An 18,897-nucleotide genomic window follows, 5' to 3' on the forward strand; every position below is an offset into this window, starting at 1 on the left:
ACGTAGAGAGTTCTGCTACAAACAAACCACCATGAAGAGAGTTTAGCTGCAAACAAATCACCTGTAGAGAGTTCAGCTAGAAACAAATCACCCTGTAGAGAGACCAGCTAGAAGAGGTCACCTTGTAGAGAGTTCAGCTACAAAGAAACCATCCTGTATATAGTTCAGCTAGATTTCAAGTCACCCAGTAGAGAGATCAACTGCAAAAAAATATCCTGTGGGGAATAATGGGCATGTAATAAACATATGTATATAATTTGTATAATTACTAATAAAATCAAAAACAATTGAAGCATTAAAAATCTTCTTTTAAGTTCTTTTCTTCTTCCTGTGGTAAAGAAAAAAACACATGGGTTAAAAAAGCCCCAAAGCCAGCCATAGGCCGGCTTTGCAGTATACAAATACAAAAAGAAGTGATATCTACTCAAAAACAGCCAAGCTGTAAAAAAAGGTGCGGCCCCCAAAAAGGCCATGGTGAAAAAAGATGTGAAATCCAAGGTGGCGGCCAAGAAATGGCTGTGATGGTAGGTTAATGGTTACATTTTAATAACGACAATTCAGGTGAATTTTGTGCCGCTTGGTCTTGGCACCAAATTCACCTGAATTGTCGTTATTAAAATGTAACCATTAACCTACCATCACAGCCATTTCTTGGCCGCCACCTTGGATTTCACATCTTTTTTCACCATGGCCTTTTTGGGGGCCGCACCTTTTTTTACAGCTTGGCTGTTTTTGAGTAGATTATTATATAACAACTATATTGTCAGTATAACAACTATGATTAGCTATAAGTAGATATTTTTATTACCTCTACAATGGGGAAATTTCTTGTTTACGACGGCCATCTTGGATTTTTTTATTTAAAAAATTGGAAACAGCTTTTTTGTGTTCTTTGTGAACTAAGGAAGTGAAAGATTACAAGTTTACAGAAAAGTTGACCAAATTACACAGTGAAATACACTAAAATGCTGTTTCCCAGGTAAGAAGAAATAACATCGGACATTGCTAGGTGGTCCATGACGATGAACTCCATAAACATCAGTGGGTTCAAAGAGAGTAACACCCTGCAAGCTGGGGGCACTAGCTGATTGAATCCCTCTTGTATGACACTCACAAGGTAGTCCCTAACCCGGCTATAAGCGTAGGTTAGGTATAGAATCCAGGGGTAGTATCAGATTAGTTGGTTATGTTTGCAGCATAGCATACATCTGGCAGGGCCATCCACCCAGCTGGGCAAGACATGCTGGAGCCTAGCATTAACATATAAAGTGCCTGGAATATGTTGACAAGCTAGACATACCAATACGAAGTGTATTTTCTAGCATTTGAAAGCAGTGAATTGGCAAGAAAATAAGCTCCCACATGAATATAGTAGTAGTGTCACGTGATGCATGGTATAAATAATGCTGTGTGATGTGTATTAATTTTCTCTAGGCCATGTGTGTGAACAGGCTGGCTACGTTATTTATCACAATCCAAGATGGTGGAAGAAAAGATTGACCTTCTTACGGAGAAGCTCAGTCAAAACCAGCAAGAGAGATGGATGCGAAGCTAACCTCAGCTATCGCTGAAGTAAAGTGAGAGGTGACGTCTGCGCAACTTGCACAAGAAAGGACAACACAGGAGCTATAGCAGAAAATCTCAGGACCATCTTACCAGCCCCAGAAGAAGGAAAATGAGATGCAGTTTAAATTCAGCCAGGAGGTTGAAGAATCCATCGTGTCTACAAAGAAGGAGTTGGAGAAGATGGTGCCCTCTGACCTCAGAGAGAAGGCCGCACTGTCAAGGGCAACAGAGTTGTCAGAAGAAGGTACATCTGCTCTGAAAACGTGGCAGAAACACATTAAAGTGGTAGATCACTCCAGATTCGGCTGGGGTACTGTCCGCAATTATCAGAGTGATCCCCTCGCGGATGACGAGAAACAGCTTCGCCACTCAGAAAAGGAAGCTGAGCATGAATTCAAAGAATTTGAAGAGGCCAACAAACAATGGCGAAGTGGTGGAAGAGAAGGCTGGAGACAGTGGCCTTACCCATATTCGTTCTGGGATCCCCAGTGGGATACTGCTGGGCCCAGTTCAAGAACATGCAGGAACATCACCTACACCACCTCAGCCATTGATGTCCCTCACACCTCAGAGGCAGATCAGGCCAAAAGTCCTGGGCCCTGTTTTACATGTGGGGCTTTTGGGCACCTAGCAGCAAGCTGCCCTCTTAAGGGAAAACAGTATCCTTTTGGTCAGCCTGTGGTAAGCAGTGCTGAAGTCACAGGTGTCATATCTGAGTTATCTGAGTCTAGTGATTAAGCATGTGTGTACAAGGTGTTGATAGTGGTGCTGCTGAATCATGTGTGCCTTTACAATGTATAAATGATTCTCAAAGGATAGTTGGTGTTTGGGATACCTCTGAAATACCCCCCTGGTGGCCTGTTAGTCGACATGGCAAGAAGTTGGGAGGCTGAAGTGCCTCCAACCTTGAACCAAATCTCAGATGTCCAAGGATGGCTCAAACAAAAAAATACAGTTTTGACAAGAGGTTCTGCATGCCCCTCCTCCCATTCTAGACTGTATAGAGTATGGTTACCACTTTCCGTTATGGTTTGCTCCCCCTCCTTATTCCCAACATACCCACCTCTTCACAGTTACACTGTGAGTTTGTAAATGAGGCAGTAAAGAATTTGATTTTGAACCGCTGTGTGATGAAGGTACAGAGTAAGCCTGAGGTGTGTAGTCCATTGTCAGTTGTGGGTAATCCAGAAGTTAAACTATGCCTGGTGCTTAACCTAAGGTACCTGAATCAGTTTTTGCATGTCCAGAGTTTTAAGTATGAATAACAGCACTGATATTTGAACAAGGTGAGTACCTATATAAATTTGATCACAAGTCTGGGTACCACCACGTTGATATTTGGCCCGAACACTGCAAATATCTGGGGTTACGTTGGGATTTGCATGACGTAGAGAAATATTATGTCTTTAAAGTCCTTCCCTTTGGATTGGCCACTGCCTGTTACCTATTTACAAATTAATGAGACCATTAGTGAAGTACTGGCATGGCAGAGGCCTAAACGCTGTTATTTACTTGGATGATGGAATTGTGGTAGTAAAATGAAGAGCCAAGGCAACAGTCGAAAGTGCAAAAGTTAAATAGGACCTAGAATTTGCTGGGCTTATTGTTAACGTAGAGAAGTGTGTATGGGAACCATCCTGTAAAATAGAATGACTTGGGTTTTACATCGATTTGGCCCTTGATGAGTTGTCAGTACCAGCTGAAAAGATTTCCACTCTTAAAGCTAAGCTGTCTGAAGCCAAACAAAAAAGACTCCTCCCAGCAAAGCAATTGGCAAGTGTGTAATTGGCAAAATCACTTCAATGTCCCTTGCCTTAGGTTCAGTTACCAGACTGATAACTCAAAGCTTGTATGCCACCCTAAACAGCAGAGTTGGTTGGTGTCACCAAGTAAATTTAACAGATGAAGCCTTACAAGAGATAGAATTCTGGCTCTCTGAAATTTCAAACTTTAATGGGCAACAAATTTGGCCAAAACTTCAGCATTCAGGGTTGTATACTCAGATGCAAATTCGACAGGTTATGGTGGGTATGTAGCGGAGCATGGAAATTTAGTTGCTAATGGCCAGTGGTAGGGGTCTGCAATACATATCGATACAGCAATATATTGATACAATTTTTATGTATCATGATACAATACTACATACAAGAGTATCGATACCGGGCATGTGATATAACGAAATCACGTGTGAAAATAAAATGTCGACGTCTGTGAGAAGCTCTAAGACAAGCTCTAATGATGAAGATGTGGATGCAGAAAATGCTGATTGTACTGTAATTGTTACTGAAACAAGCCAGGCACCAACTCGTCGTCGCCACTTCATACTGCTACCTGGAGCAAAAAGTAAAGTATGGAAATACTTCGCCTTTGAAGCAGATGACAACGGCAGGATTCAAGAAAACAGTGTTGTTTATTGCCAAGTAATGAATTGCAATGCTAAAGTTGGTTACTCAAAAAACACAACTAATTTGTCGAAGCACTTAGAGCAGCACCACCCTACTGAGTATACTGAGATACAAGTTAACAGTGATGCGAACAGTGACGATCATTCTCAACAGCCACAGTGCTCTGGTAAGTTAGCTCGCTCACAAACAAGGATTACGGATACTTATCCTTCGTTGGAACCTTACCGCAAAAACAATCCAAGATACAAAGCTTGCGAAGAGGCATTAGCAAATATTGTGTGCTTAGATTTACAACCACTGAGCGTTGTTAGCAGCACACCCTTCTTACAGTTACTCAAAACTCTTGATCCAAAGTTCACTCCAGCTTCTGCCAGTCATTCTACCAGGGTGGTAATACCTAATCTGTATGATCAGACTAAATCTAAGGTAAAAGATAGTCTACGCAAAGCTGATTATCTGTCAGTTACAACTGATGCATGGTCTGGATGTCATAATCGATCATACATCTCAGTCACTGCTCACTTTGTGAATCCTTCATGGAATTTGAAGCACTATTGTTTACAAGTTCAAGAAATTACTGAGTCACATACTGCAGTCAACCTTGCAGATGATCTGAGAAACAGTCTAGAACAGTGGGAAACACTAGATCAACTAGTCACAATTACTACTGACAATGCTGCTAACATTACAAATGCCACTGTTAATGAGTTGGAATTACCACATTTTGGTTGTGTGGGAATTACCACAATTTGGTTGTGTGGGAATTACCACATTTTGGTTGTGTGGGAGATATTCTTCAATTAAGCATTGGAAAAGCTTTCAGGTTAAGCCAAGTTGATCGTGTGTTAGGAAAAGTTAAAAGATTAGTGGCTCACTTCCAGAGGTCTAATAATGAAACATATGCATTATGAGAAAAGCAAGATATTTTTCATCTCCCAAAGTATGAGCTTATACAAGAATGTGTTACTCATTGGAGTTCTTGTTATAAGATGCTTGAGAGAGTTCTGGAGCAGCAGCAAGCATTGTATGCTGTTTTGATGGAAAACAAAGAAAAGCACATGAGAGCTCTTTTACCAGATGCTGGTGAATGGGGCATAATTGAAGATCTTATTGCCATTCTTAAACCATTTATGGATGCTACAAAGGTACTGAGTGGTTCTAAGTATGCAACAATGTCGTTGCATGCTCCAACACTATACAAGTTTATTTATATCACGCTAAAGGAAGATGACAAGGATAGCACAATTGTTAAGTCCATTAAACATGCAATTTGCACTGATCTTAAAAGTCAATATGCATCTCTCTGGAAATTCAAAAATTGTTAAATGTTGCAGCGTTCTTAGATCCTAGGTTTAAGCAGCTTGATCCATTTGTAGCAGAAACTGACCGTGAAGATGTAATTTCTGAAATTTTGCTTACTTGTGAAGAGCATCTACGTAAATGACAAAACTGTGGAGTCACTTTCTTGACTGGATCATAATGAGGATGATGAGCAGACAGGGCCAGCCACAAAGAAGAGAAAAGAAGGAGTTCTATCAGGTGATGTGATTGCTACCAAAACTAATAAGAAGCCCACAAACTTGGAAATGATCAGATCAAAAATTCAATGCTATCGTCATGACGTCATTGCTGGTTTAAATGATGACCCATTGAAATGGTGGAGCACACGAGAAGTTCAATACGAACACCTTAAAAAGATAGTCAAAAAGTATTTGTGCATGCCCGCAACAAGTGTAAGGTCAGAAGAGGTGTTTTGCACAGCAGGCAACGTCTTTTTACACACAAAAGAAACAGACTGCTACCAGAGAATGTGAACCGGCTTGTATTCTTACATGAAAATGTTATGGATTAGTCTCATCCAAGTTTTCAGTTTACTTCATGTGAAAATGATTAAACTGAAAAGCTTTTTTATATTGTAAGTGTTCAGTTGTACAACATTGAAAATGTATTTACAAAATCAAACTGTATTAAAACATGACTATATACAACATACAGCTATGATGTTTAAATTAGTTACAGTATGTACAGTGTGGATACTGTACTGCATATAGTCTATGGTCAGTTTCCTTCAGTCTCGTGATACAGTATCGTATCGAGCAGATTTGTTACAGTGATACACAATACCCAAAATTCCCTGTATCGCAGAACACTAGCCAGTGGTCTCCAGGGGATGCAAATAAGAGTTTAACATGGCAGGAATTGTGAGTAGTGAGGCTTGTGTTAGATACCTTTCAGAAGAAGTTAATGAGCAAATGGATTCGCTGGTTTTCTGATAACCAGAACGTAGTAAGAATAGTCCAATATGGAAGTAGGCAGGTTACTCTCCATTCAGAAGCCCAAAGTATATTTGTAACCTGTTTAAAGAAAAAAACATCAGAATTGAGCTAGAGTGAATTCCAAGGAGCGAGAATGAGCTCGTTGATAACTACAGTTGGTTGTATAATAGACTATGATGACTACATGTTAAACCCTTCAGTTTTTCAGCGGTTGACACCCTTTATGGTCCCCACATGGTGGATAGGTTTGCTAATAAAAAAAATATCTCAAGGTTCTGGGTTCCTGGCACAGATTCAGTGGACACATTTACTTGTGACTGGGCTGAAGACAACAACTGGTGGTTTCCACCTATCTACCTAATCCCCCGAGTTATCAGACATGCCCAAAACTGCGATGCAAAGGGTGCCTTGTTAGTTCCTCAGTGGATGTCATCCCTTTAATCTTCCCAAATGGGGTAGACCCAGCAAAGTTTGTGGTGGAGCACTTGATGTTGCCTAATAGTCCAGACTTAATTTTACCAGGCTGTGTAGGTACTAGCCTATTTAAAGGTCTTCCAAATACACCAGTATTAGCCCTTACATTAGAATTCCACAAAAGTGACTAGAAAACACAGAATGGGTACATAGTAAAAGTAAATGGTCACAGCGTGAGGCTGGTATGTATGACCAACATGCCCTGATGAGGTCTGCTATGTCAGATATTGTCTAACTTGATAAAGTAAATTATATGGTTGCTAAGTCCTATAGTATGTACGCGTTGAGTTGAATCTTCAAAAACATTTAATAACTCATGGATGCAATTACACATGATCTTGAAATTTGGCTCATTTGTAGTGCTGCGTGACCCGTTAAAATTACTCAAAATCTTTTTGTTCAAATGTCTCAAATAATATTTACAGCCAATCAAAATTTTCACAATACATCTCATATGATAAATCCATATAAGTACAGCGTCCATTACAGCCCTTTCCCGAACTTGTAATGGAGCCAAACCGTACGTCTGTTGTTGACACCTTGGCTGTTACCACTAATCATCTGGTTGCTGAAATGTTAATTCTGTTGAGAAAAAATCCACTTCTAATTTTTAACTGTTTGTCAGGATTCAGCTCAACTTGTACATACTATAATGTGAAATGATATTTGGTCACAGCTGAAGTTGGTATTTATGACCACCTAGTCCTACTTATCTTGATCACCTCTCTGCTAGTTATGTCCTGTGTGTAAGATGGATGCAGGTTCCCAATTTAACTGGGGTCACAGCAAGAAGCTGGTATGTATGACCCATATATACCTCTTTAGCGTGGGCATTCAAAGGTGCCACTCAGTGTTTAACTCGCATATTGCCCGGGCAATATCATGGGAAAGCGGTTTGCCAATGACTTTGATACCCAGTCAGTTCAAAGAATCGATGCGCTTTGACTCATTATATTGAGCAACATAGAGCTTTGTATCATGGGACTCATTTTTGTAGTGGTTGCTAAGCTGAGTATATTTGGTAAGATAGACTAGTTGATTGTTCCTAAAGGATAATGAAGGCACAAAATAATTGTTTGGGCAATCATGAATGCATATTTCTACCCGCCGCATATCAGCCTTTGAACAGACCACGGAACAGCAAAGCTATTACTACTACGTTGAAATAGGTCAGTAACTTACAGTCCTAAGTACTTAACTTAATATAATAACTTACTTACTGTCCCAATAGTGAAGTTAGTTGGCTTAACTTAGTACAAAAAATGACAATATAAACTCCAACCCACAATCGGAAGTTTTCTAACACTGCGTGTTGATACATGGTAATGTATTAATGATGTTTTGGCAATGTTCTGATGGCTATTAGCCCACACTATTAAAACCACGATCGATCTTCAGATGCTACTGTATAAAAGAAACGGGATGATTTCTCGTTAGTTCTTTCACCTGTTAGGTGAGTGCGCCCCAAGTGATATATATCACTTATACCACGACTGCTTGGTATTTGCTGATATATATACACCCGCAGCCCTTGAGCTTTGGGTGTATATATCAGCAAATCCCTCGTAGTTGTGGTATAACTATAAGTACACTAGTCACTTTAATGTTGACAGCAAGAAGCTGGAGTATGACCCAAAGGTGTACACTCCCTTACCTCCCACTGCCTGATGGTCACAGCTAGAGGGAACCATAATCCATAATCAGTACTAAATATGACTTTCTCATTCGGTAAAAGAATTAGCCTATTAGGTATGACCCAGTGCTCAAATAACAAAAAAAAAAAAATGCACTGCAGTAACTGCAGACAAAACAATTTTTTTTCTGCAGCTACTGACTTTTGGTCTGCAGTGCTATATTATTAACTAGTATATTAAAAATTATTAATTTAAAAATGAAGTAGGAATCCAAGCAATAAAAAGTAGTGAAACAAGAGAAGAACGATGGTAGCTATTACAGCATAGCTCGGTGGGAAATCCCTACTTTGGCATGATATAGCCATTATTTTTGTGTTCAATTCCAAAGTAGGAATTTCCCACCGAGCTATATTGTAATAGCTACCATCGTTCTTCTCTTGTTTCACTACTTTTTATCACTTGGATTCCTACTTTATTTTATTTTTAATACACTAGTTTGTTTGGTTTTTATAAGCGTGTGACTGTTCTATTAGGGTGACTGCTGTATTAGAGTATCTCGAGTCAGCCTGCAAAGATGTGCGCTTGTCCAAAAAGGGGCGTGGTTTCAATCGATTATAGAGTATCTCAAGTCAGCCTTTCAAACTGAAGATGTGTGGTCACTGAAATACAGTTAGTGCAAAAGGGTGTGTCATCGTGGTTTCAGTCGATAAATTGATAATGCATAGAATAAAGAATGGGCATGATCTTGTGACCTATCGTGAAGCTTTCTAGTACCAGTACCTTCGTACAGTACCCTCCGTCATAGATTATATCAGTAAGGAATATAATCTATTCTTCTGTACAATAGCGTAGTCTAAGCATCTTAAATAATCTTGTAGTGTCTACTATGCTGCTTAAAGAAAGTCTTGATACGGAAAATTAACGCCTCGACATGGTTAAGTTGGATGAAGATGAAGACAAGCAGCCTGATTGAAGATAAAAGAAAGACAAGGCGCAGAGGGCACACACTCATCAGAACCCCAAAAGGCACATCCCTCTGGTGAGTTTGCTATTGTGGCATAAAATGGTGGCCGTGTACTGTTTCGTTTGTCCTCTAGGCTTGTGACTGTGGTCAGTCAGTCGGGCAGTCAGTCAGGCAGTCTAAATTACAAGTTTTGGTAATTTTTAAAAAATTCTGTATCCGGCCACCTGTAAATGTTTTGTTGCATTTAATGCTGTTTTGTGTATTATATGGACTAGGCATAAAGGTGATTTTTGGTCTCATAATATATCTCTAGGATGATATTTAAAGGCGGAATTTTGGGCGGCACGCGAAAATTTCACCTGGATTCCTACTTAAACGATACGAGCGTACCGTTTGACAATATATGTGAGTAATGTGTAGGATACATTATTGTGCGAAGCATCATCCCTGGACACTTGGAATCATTGTTGGCCAGAAGGGACATATAACTGTAACGTGGTAACACAGTTGGATTTTGGGCTTATTTGAACCATGTATACATGCTAATTTTATAAATCATGTGTTACAATTAGAGTTGCACCGATAATCGGTTGAATTATCGGTAACAACCGATATTAGCTAATTTTACAAGTATCGGTATCGGCTACGAAGCGGAAATAAATTGCCGGTTAACCAAAACCCACAATCAATCGTTAAGTTGACAACAATGAACAGGTGAAAGTAAAGAAGGTGGTGAATGTAGCAGTAAGTGGTTTGTTGTAACTGTTTTGTAACTATTTGAGTTTGTTTGTTTGCACAAATGTGGTTGCAAGGCTATAGTAGGCTGTGTATATTTATCGGCCGCCCACGCAATTAGTTGATCACTCTTCACAAAGGGTCTGTAGTCCCACTAAAACACTGTTTGATTAGCTGTTTTATAACTACTTGGCTTCCTTTTCCATGAAAGGAGATAGTAGCAAAACTGTGTAAAATATTGTAAAAGTCGGCCGCCCACATAATTAATTACACTGATTACATTATCATTACAAATGCAGTTTATATGCATAAACTTTAGGTGATTTTCTGCTCCTCCTCCTCTGTTCTGAAGAAATGAAGAATATCGGTAAATATCGGCATATCGGTTACAGGAATAGGCAAATAATCGGTATCGGCAAATGTGAAAAAATGCATATCGGTGCAACTCTAGTTACAATATATTTACATGTGTCTATGAGTCTGACTCTATCAAGTTATCCCACCAGTCAGTGTCATCATCATCATCATCATCAGATTCATTCTGACTCTGGGTCTCATCAGCTTTTTGTTCCCCATGCCTTTTGTAGTTCTTACGTGGTTTCTGGTTTGGATGTCTGAGTTTGTTATCCCACCATAGCTGAATTGCTTTGTCAGGGCTGTAGTTGCTCACACCGACAGCATCAGAATTTATTTCCAATAAATCATTCAGTGAGCTGCTAGCTAGTACAGTGTGTTTCTCAGTTTTGATGACATTCGCTGTTGAAGACATGCTCTACTTTACCATTAGAGGCAGGAAGTGAAAAAAGCAACTTAACCAGAAGAAGAGCACTTCTCCAACTTTTTTTTAAGGACTATTGAAAAGTCTCCACCACACACTTTGATAGTGCAGTGTGTGAATTACAATATACTAGCTAGCAAACTCAACCATTGTGGTAAATTCTCTGTGTATATCATCAACATTAGCCCCAGCTCCTTTGAGTAGAATCTCAAAATGGTGGACAAGGATGTTAATTTCTTCCAAGTAATCATCTTCCATTAGCTTTTCCCACCCCTGTGGGTTCAGTACAGCAATCATTGACCTCATCATGTCTAGGTCTGACCACCTTAGCCGTGAATTGACACAATCTGAAACTTTCTTGCAGCAACTACCACCATTATTCTCAAAGTACTGTGTTGCTGTTGAAAAAGTTTTCAACTCTTGCAGTTGGTAGACCTCATCTTCACACTTTGGAAGAATGCTTTTGTATGCGCTCCACTCTGCCACTGGTTTAGATAATAGTTTATCTATCTCTTTAAGGGTCCTCAGTACACCGGTCAAAGCCTCTTAAATGTCTATCTCATCACTTTGTAGTGTTTTGGACAAAATAGAAACAGGCATCAGTAAATCCACAAAAAGGCACACTGCAAAAGACACTTCGTCTTTGTCCACTGCTGCAGATAGCCCTTTAATTTTGCTTGGTCACACGGTTTTACAGAGGTGTCCTCTGACAGTGTAGCAAGGTGATTTGTGTATGCTCCATAATTTGACAGGATCCTCTTCATCACATTCAACTTGTGAGAGACTCAACGTGTCCCTGTAGCTTGAATTGGTCTAACGCCTTTGGTTTTATGCAAGTCATCAAATTGCAAGAACTCCTTCAAATCTGCCACCAGTTCAGTTAACTCCCTACACTTCTTTGAGGATCTTTCATACACATAAAACAGCTTGATCAGCATGTCATCAACAAAATCAAAGCATATTTCTTTTAAGGCATCTTTTGCACTTAATTCCAAATGGTGAGCCACACACCACATCCGGTATATCCAGCCCAATTTCTCTTCAACCAAACCTTTTAATCCTCTAGCAGCAATGTTATTGAATGCTCCATCTGTGCCAATCCCGACCAGTTTTTTGCAGTGTTCTTCACTCAACTCCTGTATTCCCATCCTCCTTAAACTTGTCTCCAGTACATCAAATAAGCCACACTCTTGGGTTTCTCAATTCCTAAATAAGCGATTCTTGTGTGGATTCTTTCATCATTTGCAGATGATTCACACCAAACTACCAGAGCTACTTCATTATTATTATTCCCTAGGTCAGTAGCACCATCTAGTAACACAGAAAAAAAGTTAGCTGAGTTGACTTGCTCTACTAATTTCCTCCGTTTATCCTCTGCAATGTAGTGGATAAATTCCCTGCACAGTCTTTCATTGAGGTAAGATTGTCCAATATCCACTCCATGCTTCTTTTCCAGTTGACAGATCACAGGATACTTCAGAAATGCAAGCTTTTCTGTGGCAACTACATAGGCTGCTTCAAACTTTCATCTCAAGCGTTGCATCTCTCCATCTGATAACTTCTCTAATGCCTGTGCAATAGGTGCATAGCTAGAAGGGACACTACTACTAGTAGCTGCAAGTTCACGTGTTCTGATCGCCATTGCAGTGCTGTGTTGTATACTGGTGGCATGGTCCGCGACGTTACTGGTGCAGAAAGCATCCACACCAACGATCCATTTATCACTAAAATTCCTCAGAGAGTCAATACACTGGCTGTACTTAGTGCAAATGCTGCACTTCAATGATGTGGCACACCTTCGGCCACCCACTGATGATGTGGTGCAGTCCAGCCACATAGCAGTACTGTACTGGGTATTGAAATTCACCTTTCACTTCTCAAGAGTTTCAAGAAACACCCCTTTCTTCGAAGGTACCACTGCTTCACCACTCTGCTTGCGCTTCATCATTCAGAGCGCATTTCATCATTCCACGTGCATTTCATCACTGACGAGTGGGCACTAATTAGAATAACTGCATATTTTTAATTTTTGTGATAATGAGTTACGTGCCATGCCATGCACGGGAGGAAGTTCTCATGGTAATGTGCTGGAATTAACTGTTATATTAGCGTGTTATTGCATAGTTATGATAGGATTAATAAGTATTATAATAATTTGTGATAAATGAGTACATTACTAGAAATGTTTCTACTAATTTCACACGATCGGCAGTAACTGCCAAACATAGCAAGTATTGGTCGGTTGTAGGAAGAAATTGTCTGGAAAACTGCCAACTGTTATTTTGAGCCCTGAGACCAATAATGACACTCCATTATCCTTGGCCACAGCAAAGAGGCTGGTGGATATGGCCTGTAAGGGTTCTATTATGATCGTCGGTCACAGCTGGAGGCCAATATGTGCTACATAAGTTGTATGTCCTAACCTAAGTATGTTCAGTTAGTGATGCGAACCTCATAGCTACATAAGAGATATTAATTTTTTTTTTTATTTCCTCATTGTTTACTGCTATACTGTTACAGATGTCTTTAAGCAAGGAAGTTGGAAGCTTCTAGATGAGCTGACACATCCCGATTTGAAGGACGGCTGCCTAACACCATCTTCCATAGCAGGGCAGACATCACAGTCAAGAAGTACCTTGGTGCCTTCAGAAGGTGGAAGAGATGGGCAGCTTCTCACCGATCCTGGCTAGACCACATGAGTTCATTTTATATCTCCAATACCTGGGAGAGGAGACCAAATCTAAGTCTGCTGTGGAGGAGGCTTACAATGCACTGTCGTGGGTGCACTCATGCGCGGGTTTGATTACTCCCTCATCCCATCCCTTAGTAAAAGCTACACTAGGAGGGCTTCAACACAAATTGGTAAAGCCTGTTGTGAAGAAAGAGCCAATGACGGTGGATATGTTGGAGGCAATAGCTGCAGATGCAAATGGCTCTGGCAGATCTAAGGCTGGCAACTGCTTGCTTACTTGGGTTTGTGGGTTTCTTTCGCTTTCAGGAGATAAGGGCATGTGATTGCACAATTGAAGGCGAGATGTTAAAGGTCTACATTGCCTCAAGCAAGAATGACCAGCTTTGTCAAGGGGATGAAGTGCTGATAGCCAGGACAAGATCCAGTACATGCCGAGTAGATATGCTGGAGCACTATATGGAGAGGACAAGCATAATATGTAACGACCAGTGCTTCCTTTTCCATGCAATTCAAAACACAAAAAATGGTGAGGTACTCAGACAATCTGGTAAGATTGTGCACACATTGTTTCTTGGCGAGTTTGGCCTCATACTTTTATCAAAGGGTAAATCCCTAGGTATCGTTTTATTCCTTATTACATCACGAATATAATGGCGCAAATTGCATAACGATATCTTTCTTGGTTCAATAACTACAGGGTTTTGTTTGAGGCTTTGCGTAAAAGCCGATTTATCAGCGTATGTGTTTTCAGTGCATTGTTCCTAAAAATGACGTGTGGGTTTAAGAGTTAAGCGATCTAGAAATGTTTAAAAGAATTAGGGCTGTAGCTGTAGTCAGTTTTCCACTACGCTTGACTGAAGGCATCAGGCAGGCAGGCAGTAGAAAATTCCATTGACTAAATTAAAAAAAAAAATTCTGTAGCAACTTGACGGAAACGTTTCAGGTCGATCTGAAGACACTTTTGGGCTTGGTTTTACCCAACCAATACTGTCATGTCATTGTGAGGAAAAATTGTAGCAGGTTTTTGGGTTATATTATATCACGGATCGCCCCCACACCTTCGATGTCCCTATTATACAGTACTATCATACTGTATGATAACACCAAGCATGCGACTGGTTGTCCCTATGATTTTGTTGCTTTAAGGTGGCACTGAAGTAATCAAATGAAGCCTTACAAAGCTAATGGGACATCATGTTTGTGGCCATGCGCGAAAAATACGGAAAACTAATAGAACAAAGCAAAGTGCTTCGAAGAACCAACTCCATCAGACTGTCAGGCTACTATTGCTGATACAAGTAACAATATTCATATACTAACTTCATCACCTTGTCAAAACTCTGGTAACTTCATGGTGAACAACACCAGCTGTCGCCGTGGCCAGTTACACTGTCTTACAATTCGTGAAATAACTCCATATTTACATACCATAGACCCTCAAAATTTGGCAGAGGCACTGGTGAAGCGTTTCTTTACAGGGCTATGGAACGATTTTTCGCAATTCGCTGCTGACAAGCGTGATATCACTTGTTGAAAAATGCGAGTTTGCATTTTAACCAGTTTCCACGTTGTTATCGTTTAAAAGGGTTCCAAAGAGTTGTTCTAAAAGGTGAGAAACCATAAGAGCCAAGGCAGATTAGCACTAGGTTGTTTCTGGGGTGAGTTATTTTTAAAATCGGCTCGTAAGTTCAGAGTTTATTAGCCACAAAATTAAAGCGGGTGATTTCACGAACTTGGCATGTTAATTACAGGTTATCATAAGAACCCTTTAAATGTTGACTACATGGTTCACAAGTGGAGTTCTCCACCACTCTAAAATAGCTAATTAAGTGTGTGGGCTAATTTTAATCGTGACAAATGGACTTTGTATGGCTTCACGTAATTACTTCAGTGCCACTATAAAGTATTTGTGATTAGCACACTTACCTAATTATAATGCACAACAGGTTCTTTTACTAAAACCACACAGCACAGTGTACATATACCATGTGTACATACCTCATAATAAACTTCCGCTTCATCCTCCACCCTAAAATCTAACATTGAATCCATATCTGGAACCCTTATAGATCCTACATGATCTCTCCCTCGCTTATCAGCCATGAGCCTTTCAAATAATCGTCTACAACTGTACAAATATATATATCTATCTATGCTTGTGTTCATAAATATTAAGAAAGTATAAATATTATCCATTATTTATCTTGGTGCATTACATACATGTACAAAAGCACATGCTACAAATTAATAGTAACAACCTTTTAGATCATGGCAATAATGTACGTACATAACCTCTTGTACTACTGTTACTTATAGAATTATTGCCATGACTGGTAGGGATTGACTAAATTTCCTTGTACTTGTTTACTTTCTTCTAACATAATTTCCACTGCATACTGCATCAAAAAAAGAATGGCGCAAGACAATTAAACACAAAATTGATTTAGCATGTCCAGACTATCAATTACTGAAAAGCATACTCACTTACTGGCCATTACCATATAATGGGTATTTTTCGAATGGCTAAATTTTTGAAATATATCAACTTACAAACATTTCAAATAAATATTTTCGAAAATGTCATGATGTGTGGTGTGCCGCCTTCCTAAATTGAGATGGGCCGCACTACGTCGCTCCAAGTGTTGTTCGCTATTGCTACTAAGTGGAGCTCTCCCATTACGATGCTTTCTGTGTGATGGATTTGGGAACATTATGTGTAGGTGAGACGATCTGGACCCATGGAGAGGAGCATTTCATGTTGAACTTAATGATTTCGTCCACTCACCGCCACAGCCATAATCTGCTGCCTACTAGCTAGAAATTATAGTCAACACACTGAATAGGTTATTTTTTAAAGCTTGGGTTATGTATACATCACAAGAGATTTTGCACCAGGCCACGGATGCAGTAAATGTATTTGTTGATGAGCTAGAAAGATAGGAGTGTTTACAAATCTGAAAAATCTTTATTTTTAATAACATTGTTCATCCTTAAAATATTTGCCCCTCGACATATTTTGGCTATACGGTATTATCAAGAGTAAATAACAGAAGAGAGAGTATCCAACTGCCATATACTGCATCAAAAATGAGCACATCAAGCAGAGAAGCCATCCTGTAGTACTGTCAAAGTAAGTGTTGAATAAAGTAATAAACACCTGCTAGCTCAGACTGTTTGACTTCAAATCATGCCTGGACACTTCAAACAGTCTGAGCTAGCAGGTGTTTATTGGTTCATTCAACACTGTCTTTGAAAGCACTGATGGCTTCTCTACTTGAGTGCTCATTTTTGATGCAGTATATGGCAGTTGGATACTCTCTCTTCTATTATTTATTCTTGGTATTATACAATGCCTGCACCACTGTTTTAAAGTTCACAAAGTCATCACCTGAGATCACAAAGTTGGCGTGGTAGAAAACATACCACAGAATCAGCAACAACTATCTCGTAGTGCCGCATTAACTTCCTCAGGTGGTTTCAAGGCAACTTTTACTGTACAAATTAATTGTAATGCTTGGAGGAAGGCTAAATTTATGCACATGTTGGCTGGTAGCAAGCACGTACAAGTGTTGCACCTAAAAGAGACTGTGCTATAGCAATGTTTTGGCTAGGAACCAAAGTTCTTAAGCAAAATCATACCCACTAGCTTCTTCAATCAAACTGCGTTGTCTTAATAACCAGAGTACCTCTTCCACTTTGATGTCATACCCTGGTGCTTCCTCCACATTAAATGAATTCAGTTCCTGAGTTACTCCCTGTCATATATGAAACTCACACAGTTACCTCAATACCTCCATTAAATTTACCTGATAATGTCAGTGTTCATGAAAGAATGCAAAATTAAAGAAAAATAATAATCTCATAAAGTTAGCAAATTGGATGCTATCATTCATAAGATAAAATCCCCACCTCAAAACAGAAATCAAATGGTTTGAGTGGCCTTATTTGGTTTATCTCTAGCTATTTTTGGTTTAATAAAATGGCGCTGCGGCAAATTGCAATTTTCTAAAATTAAACTGTCAATTAGTACATATTATTTAAGCCCTAATAAGCATGATCCTTTATTTGATTACTAATAGACACAACATATGCACAGTTCCGAGTTTCTGTATGTGCATTTATGTGCGAAGGAGAAGTCAGTCTATGCAGTAACTAATACCGCAAATTTCACTATATAATAAATTTCACTACAAATTGCAAAAACATGGAATAGCATGTCAGTACGTCAGGAACCTACGGCATAAATGTATGTTTCGCTACTGTACGGTACCGTACCGTATACTGTACTTACTGTACTCCTGTTGCAAGCTGGGAGAAGATATCCTACGAGATGCCAACAATCCGCTGCCGTTACTCTGCACTGCTGAATAAATCTGCAAGCGGAACTCATACACGGTCTGGCCGAGATCTCGTCCCGCGTCGCCAAACCACTTTTTCTTCGATTAGCACCTAAATATAAGACAAATTTCATAATAACCGTATATGTTCGAAACGGGGCAACCGCAAAATATTGTCGCTTGGTGATAGTGAAATTTTGTCTCGTAGTTTTGCAATGCCAACTCACGACCACTGTTGCGTTCCTCAGTGCACTAATAGACGGAACAAGAACCCGGAACTATCGTATCACACTTTCCCTAAGACCGCAGAACTAAAGAAGAAGTGGATAATGGCTTAGTCTCGTGGCGCCCGACCCTAAAAAGAGGGTCTAGTGAAACTCTGTACAAAAAATTTGAGCTCTGGAATGTTTATTGGATGATGTTTTACGTGTTACGTAAGTGCACTGTTTACATCACAACATCCATTCAACCAGATCCACTTACAGCATCACCAAACTAATAGCGCTACTTTATTTATTCAACATTAAAACAAACCCAACAGAATTGTATGCTGTTTTCTCAATGAGTTTAAGCAGCAGAGTCACCGGATGTAATTAACCATAAGCCACAAATCTTTTGAAATGTACGCAGTACACAATCAATTTGAAATGGAGCAATCTGATTGGAGCTTCCAACATTCCGGCAGCGCCAAACTTATTGTACAGTTTCACCAGACCCTCATTTTAGGGCCAGGCGCCGCAAGACTAATAATGGCTATACAACGGGATGTTCTCAACTCATTATTACTGACAACAGTACTGGTAATGAGGGGTACAGGTTCTGAGTGGCTACACACACACACACACACACAAAGCCAATGTTATTAGCATGTTTCAAGACACACAGGGTTCAAAATAACACATTTCACAAGCATGGCCACCCAAAATGAAATTTGAGTGGCCACTTGACAGGTTGCACTGCATCACACTACTTACAAATACGGGAAGCTTCTGGAAGTATGGAAAACCTTGAATGCCGGAACAAGCCGGATCAGTGT

The 18,897-nt window shown here is 39.7% G+C and overlaps 2 protein-coding genes across 2 annotated transcripts in view; both read right to left on the reverse strand.

Moving 5' to 3' along the window:
* Positions 1 to 15,655, reverse strand: part of LOC136256162 (uncharacterized) — a 66,731-nt gene extending 51,076 nt beyond the window's left edge. Inside the window, exon 1 of the mRNA XM_066049101.1 lies at positions 15,523 to 15,655. Coding sequence (XP_065905173.1) covers positions 15,523 to 15,627 — 105 coding nt within the window. The 5' untranslated portion in view covers positions 15,628 to 15,655. The remainder of the gene's footprint in view (positions 1 to 15,522) is intronic.
* Positions 15,656 to 17,147: 1,492 nt separating this feature from the next.
* LOC136255191 (uncharacterized) overlaps positions 17,148 to 18,897 on the reverse strand; it is a 42,321-nt gene continuing 40,571 nt past the window's right edge. The window contains exons 8-9 of the mRNA XM_066047913.1: positions 18,577 to 18,688; positions 17,148 to 17,279 (exon numbers count right to left, since the gene is read on the reverse strand). Coding sequence (XP_065903985.1) covers positions 17,148 to 17,279; positions 18,577 to 18,688 — 244 coding nt within the window. The remainder of the gene's footprint in view (positions 17,280 to 18,576; positions 18,689 to 18,897) is intronic.

Source organism: Dysidea avara, chromosome 5 (assembly GCF_963678975.1).
Source record: "Dysidea avara chromosome 5, odDysAvar1.4, whole genome shotgun sequence".
Classification (NCBI taxonomy): domain Eukaryota; kingdom Metazoa; phylum Porifera; class Demospongiae; order Dictyoceratida; family Dysideidae; genus Dysidea; species Dysidea avara.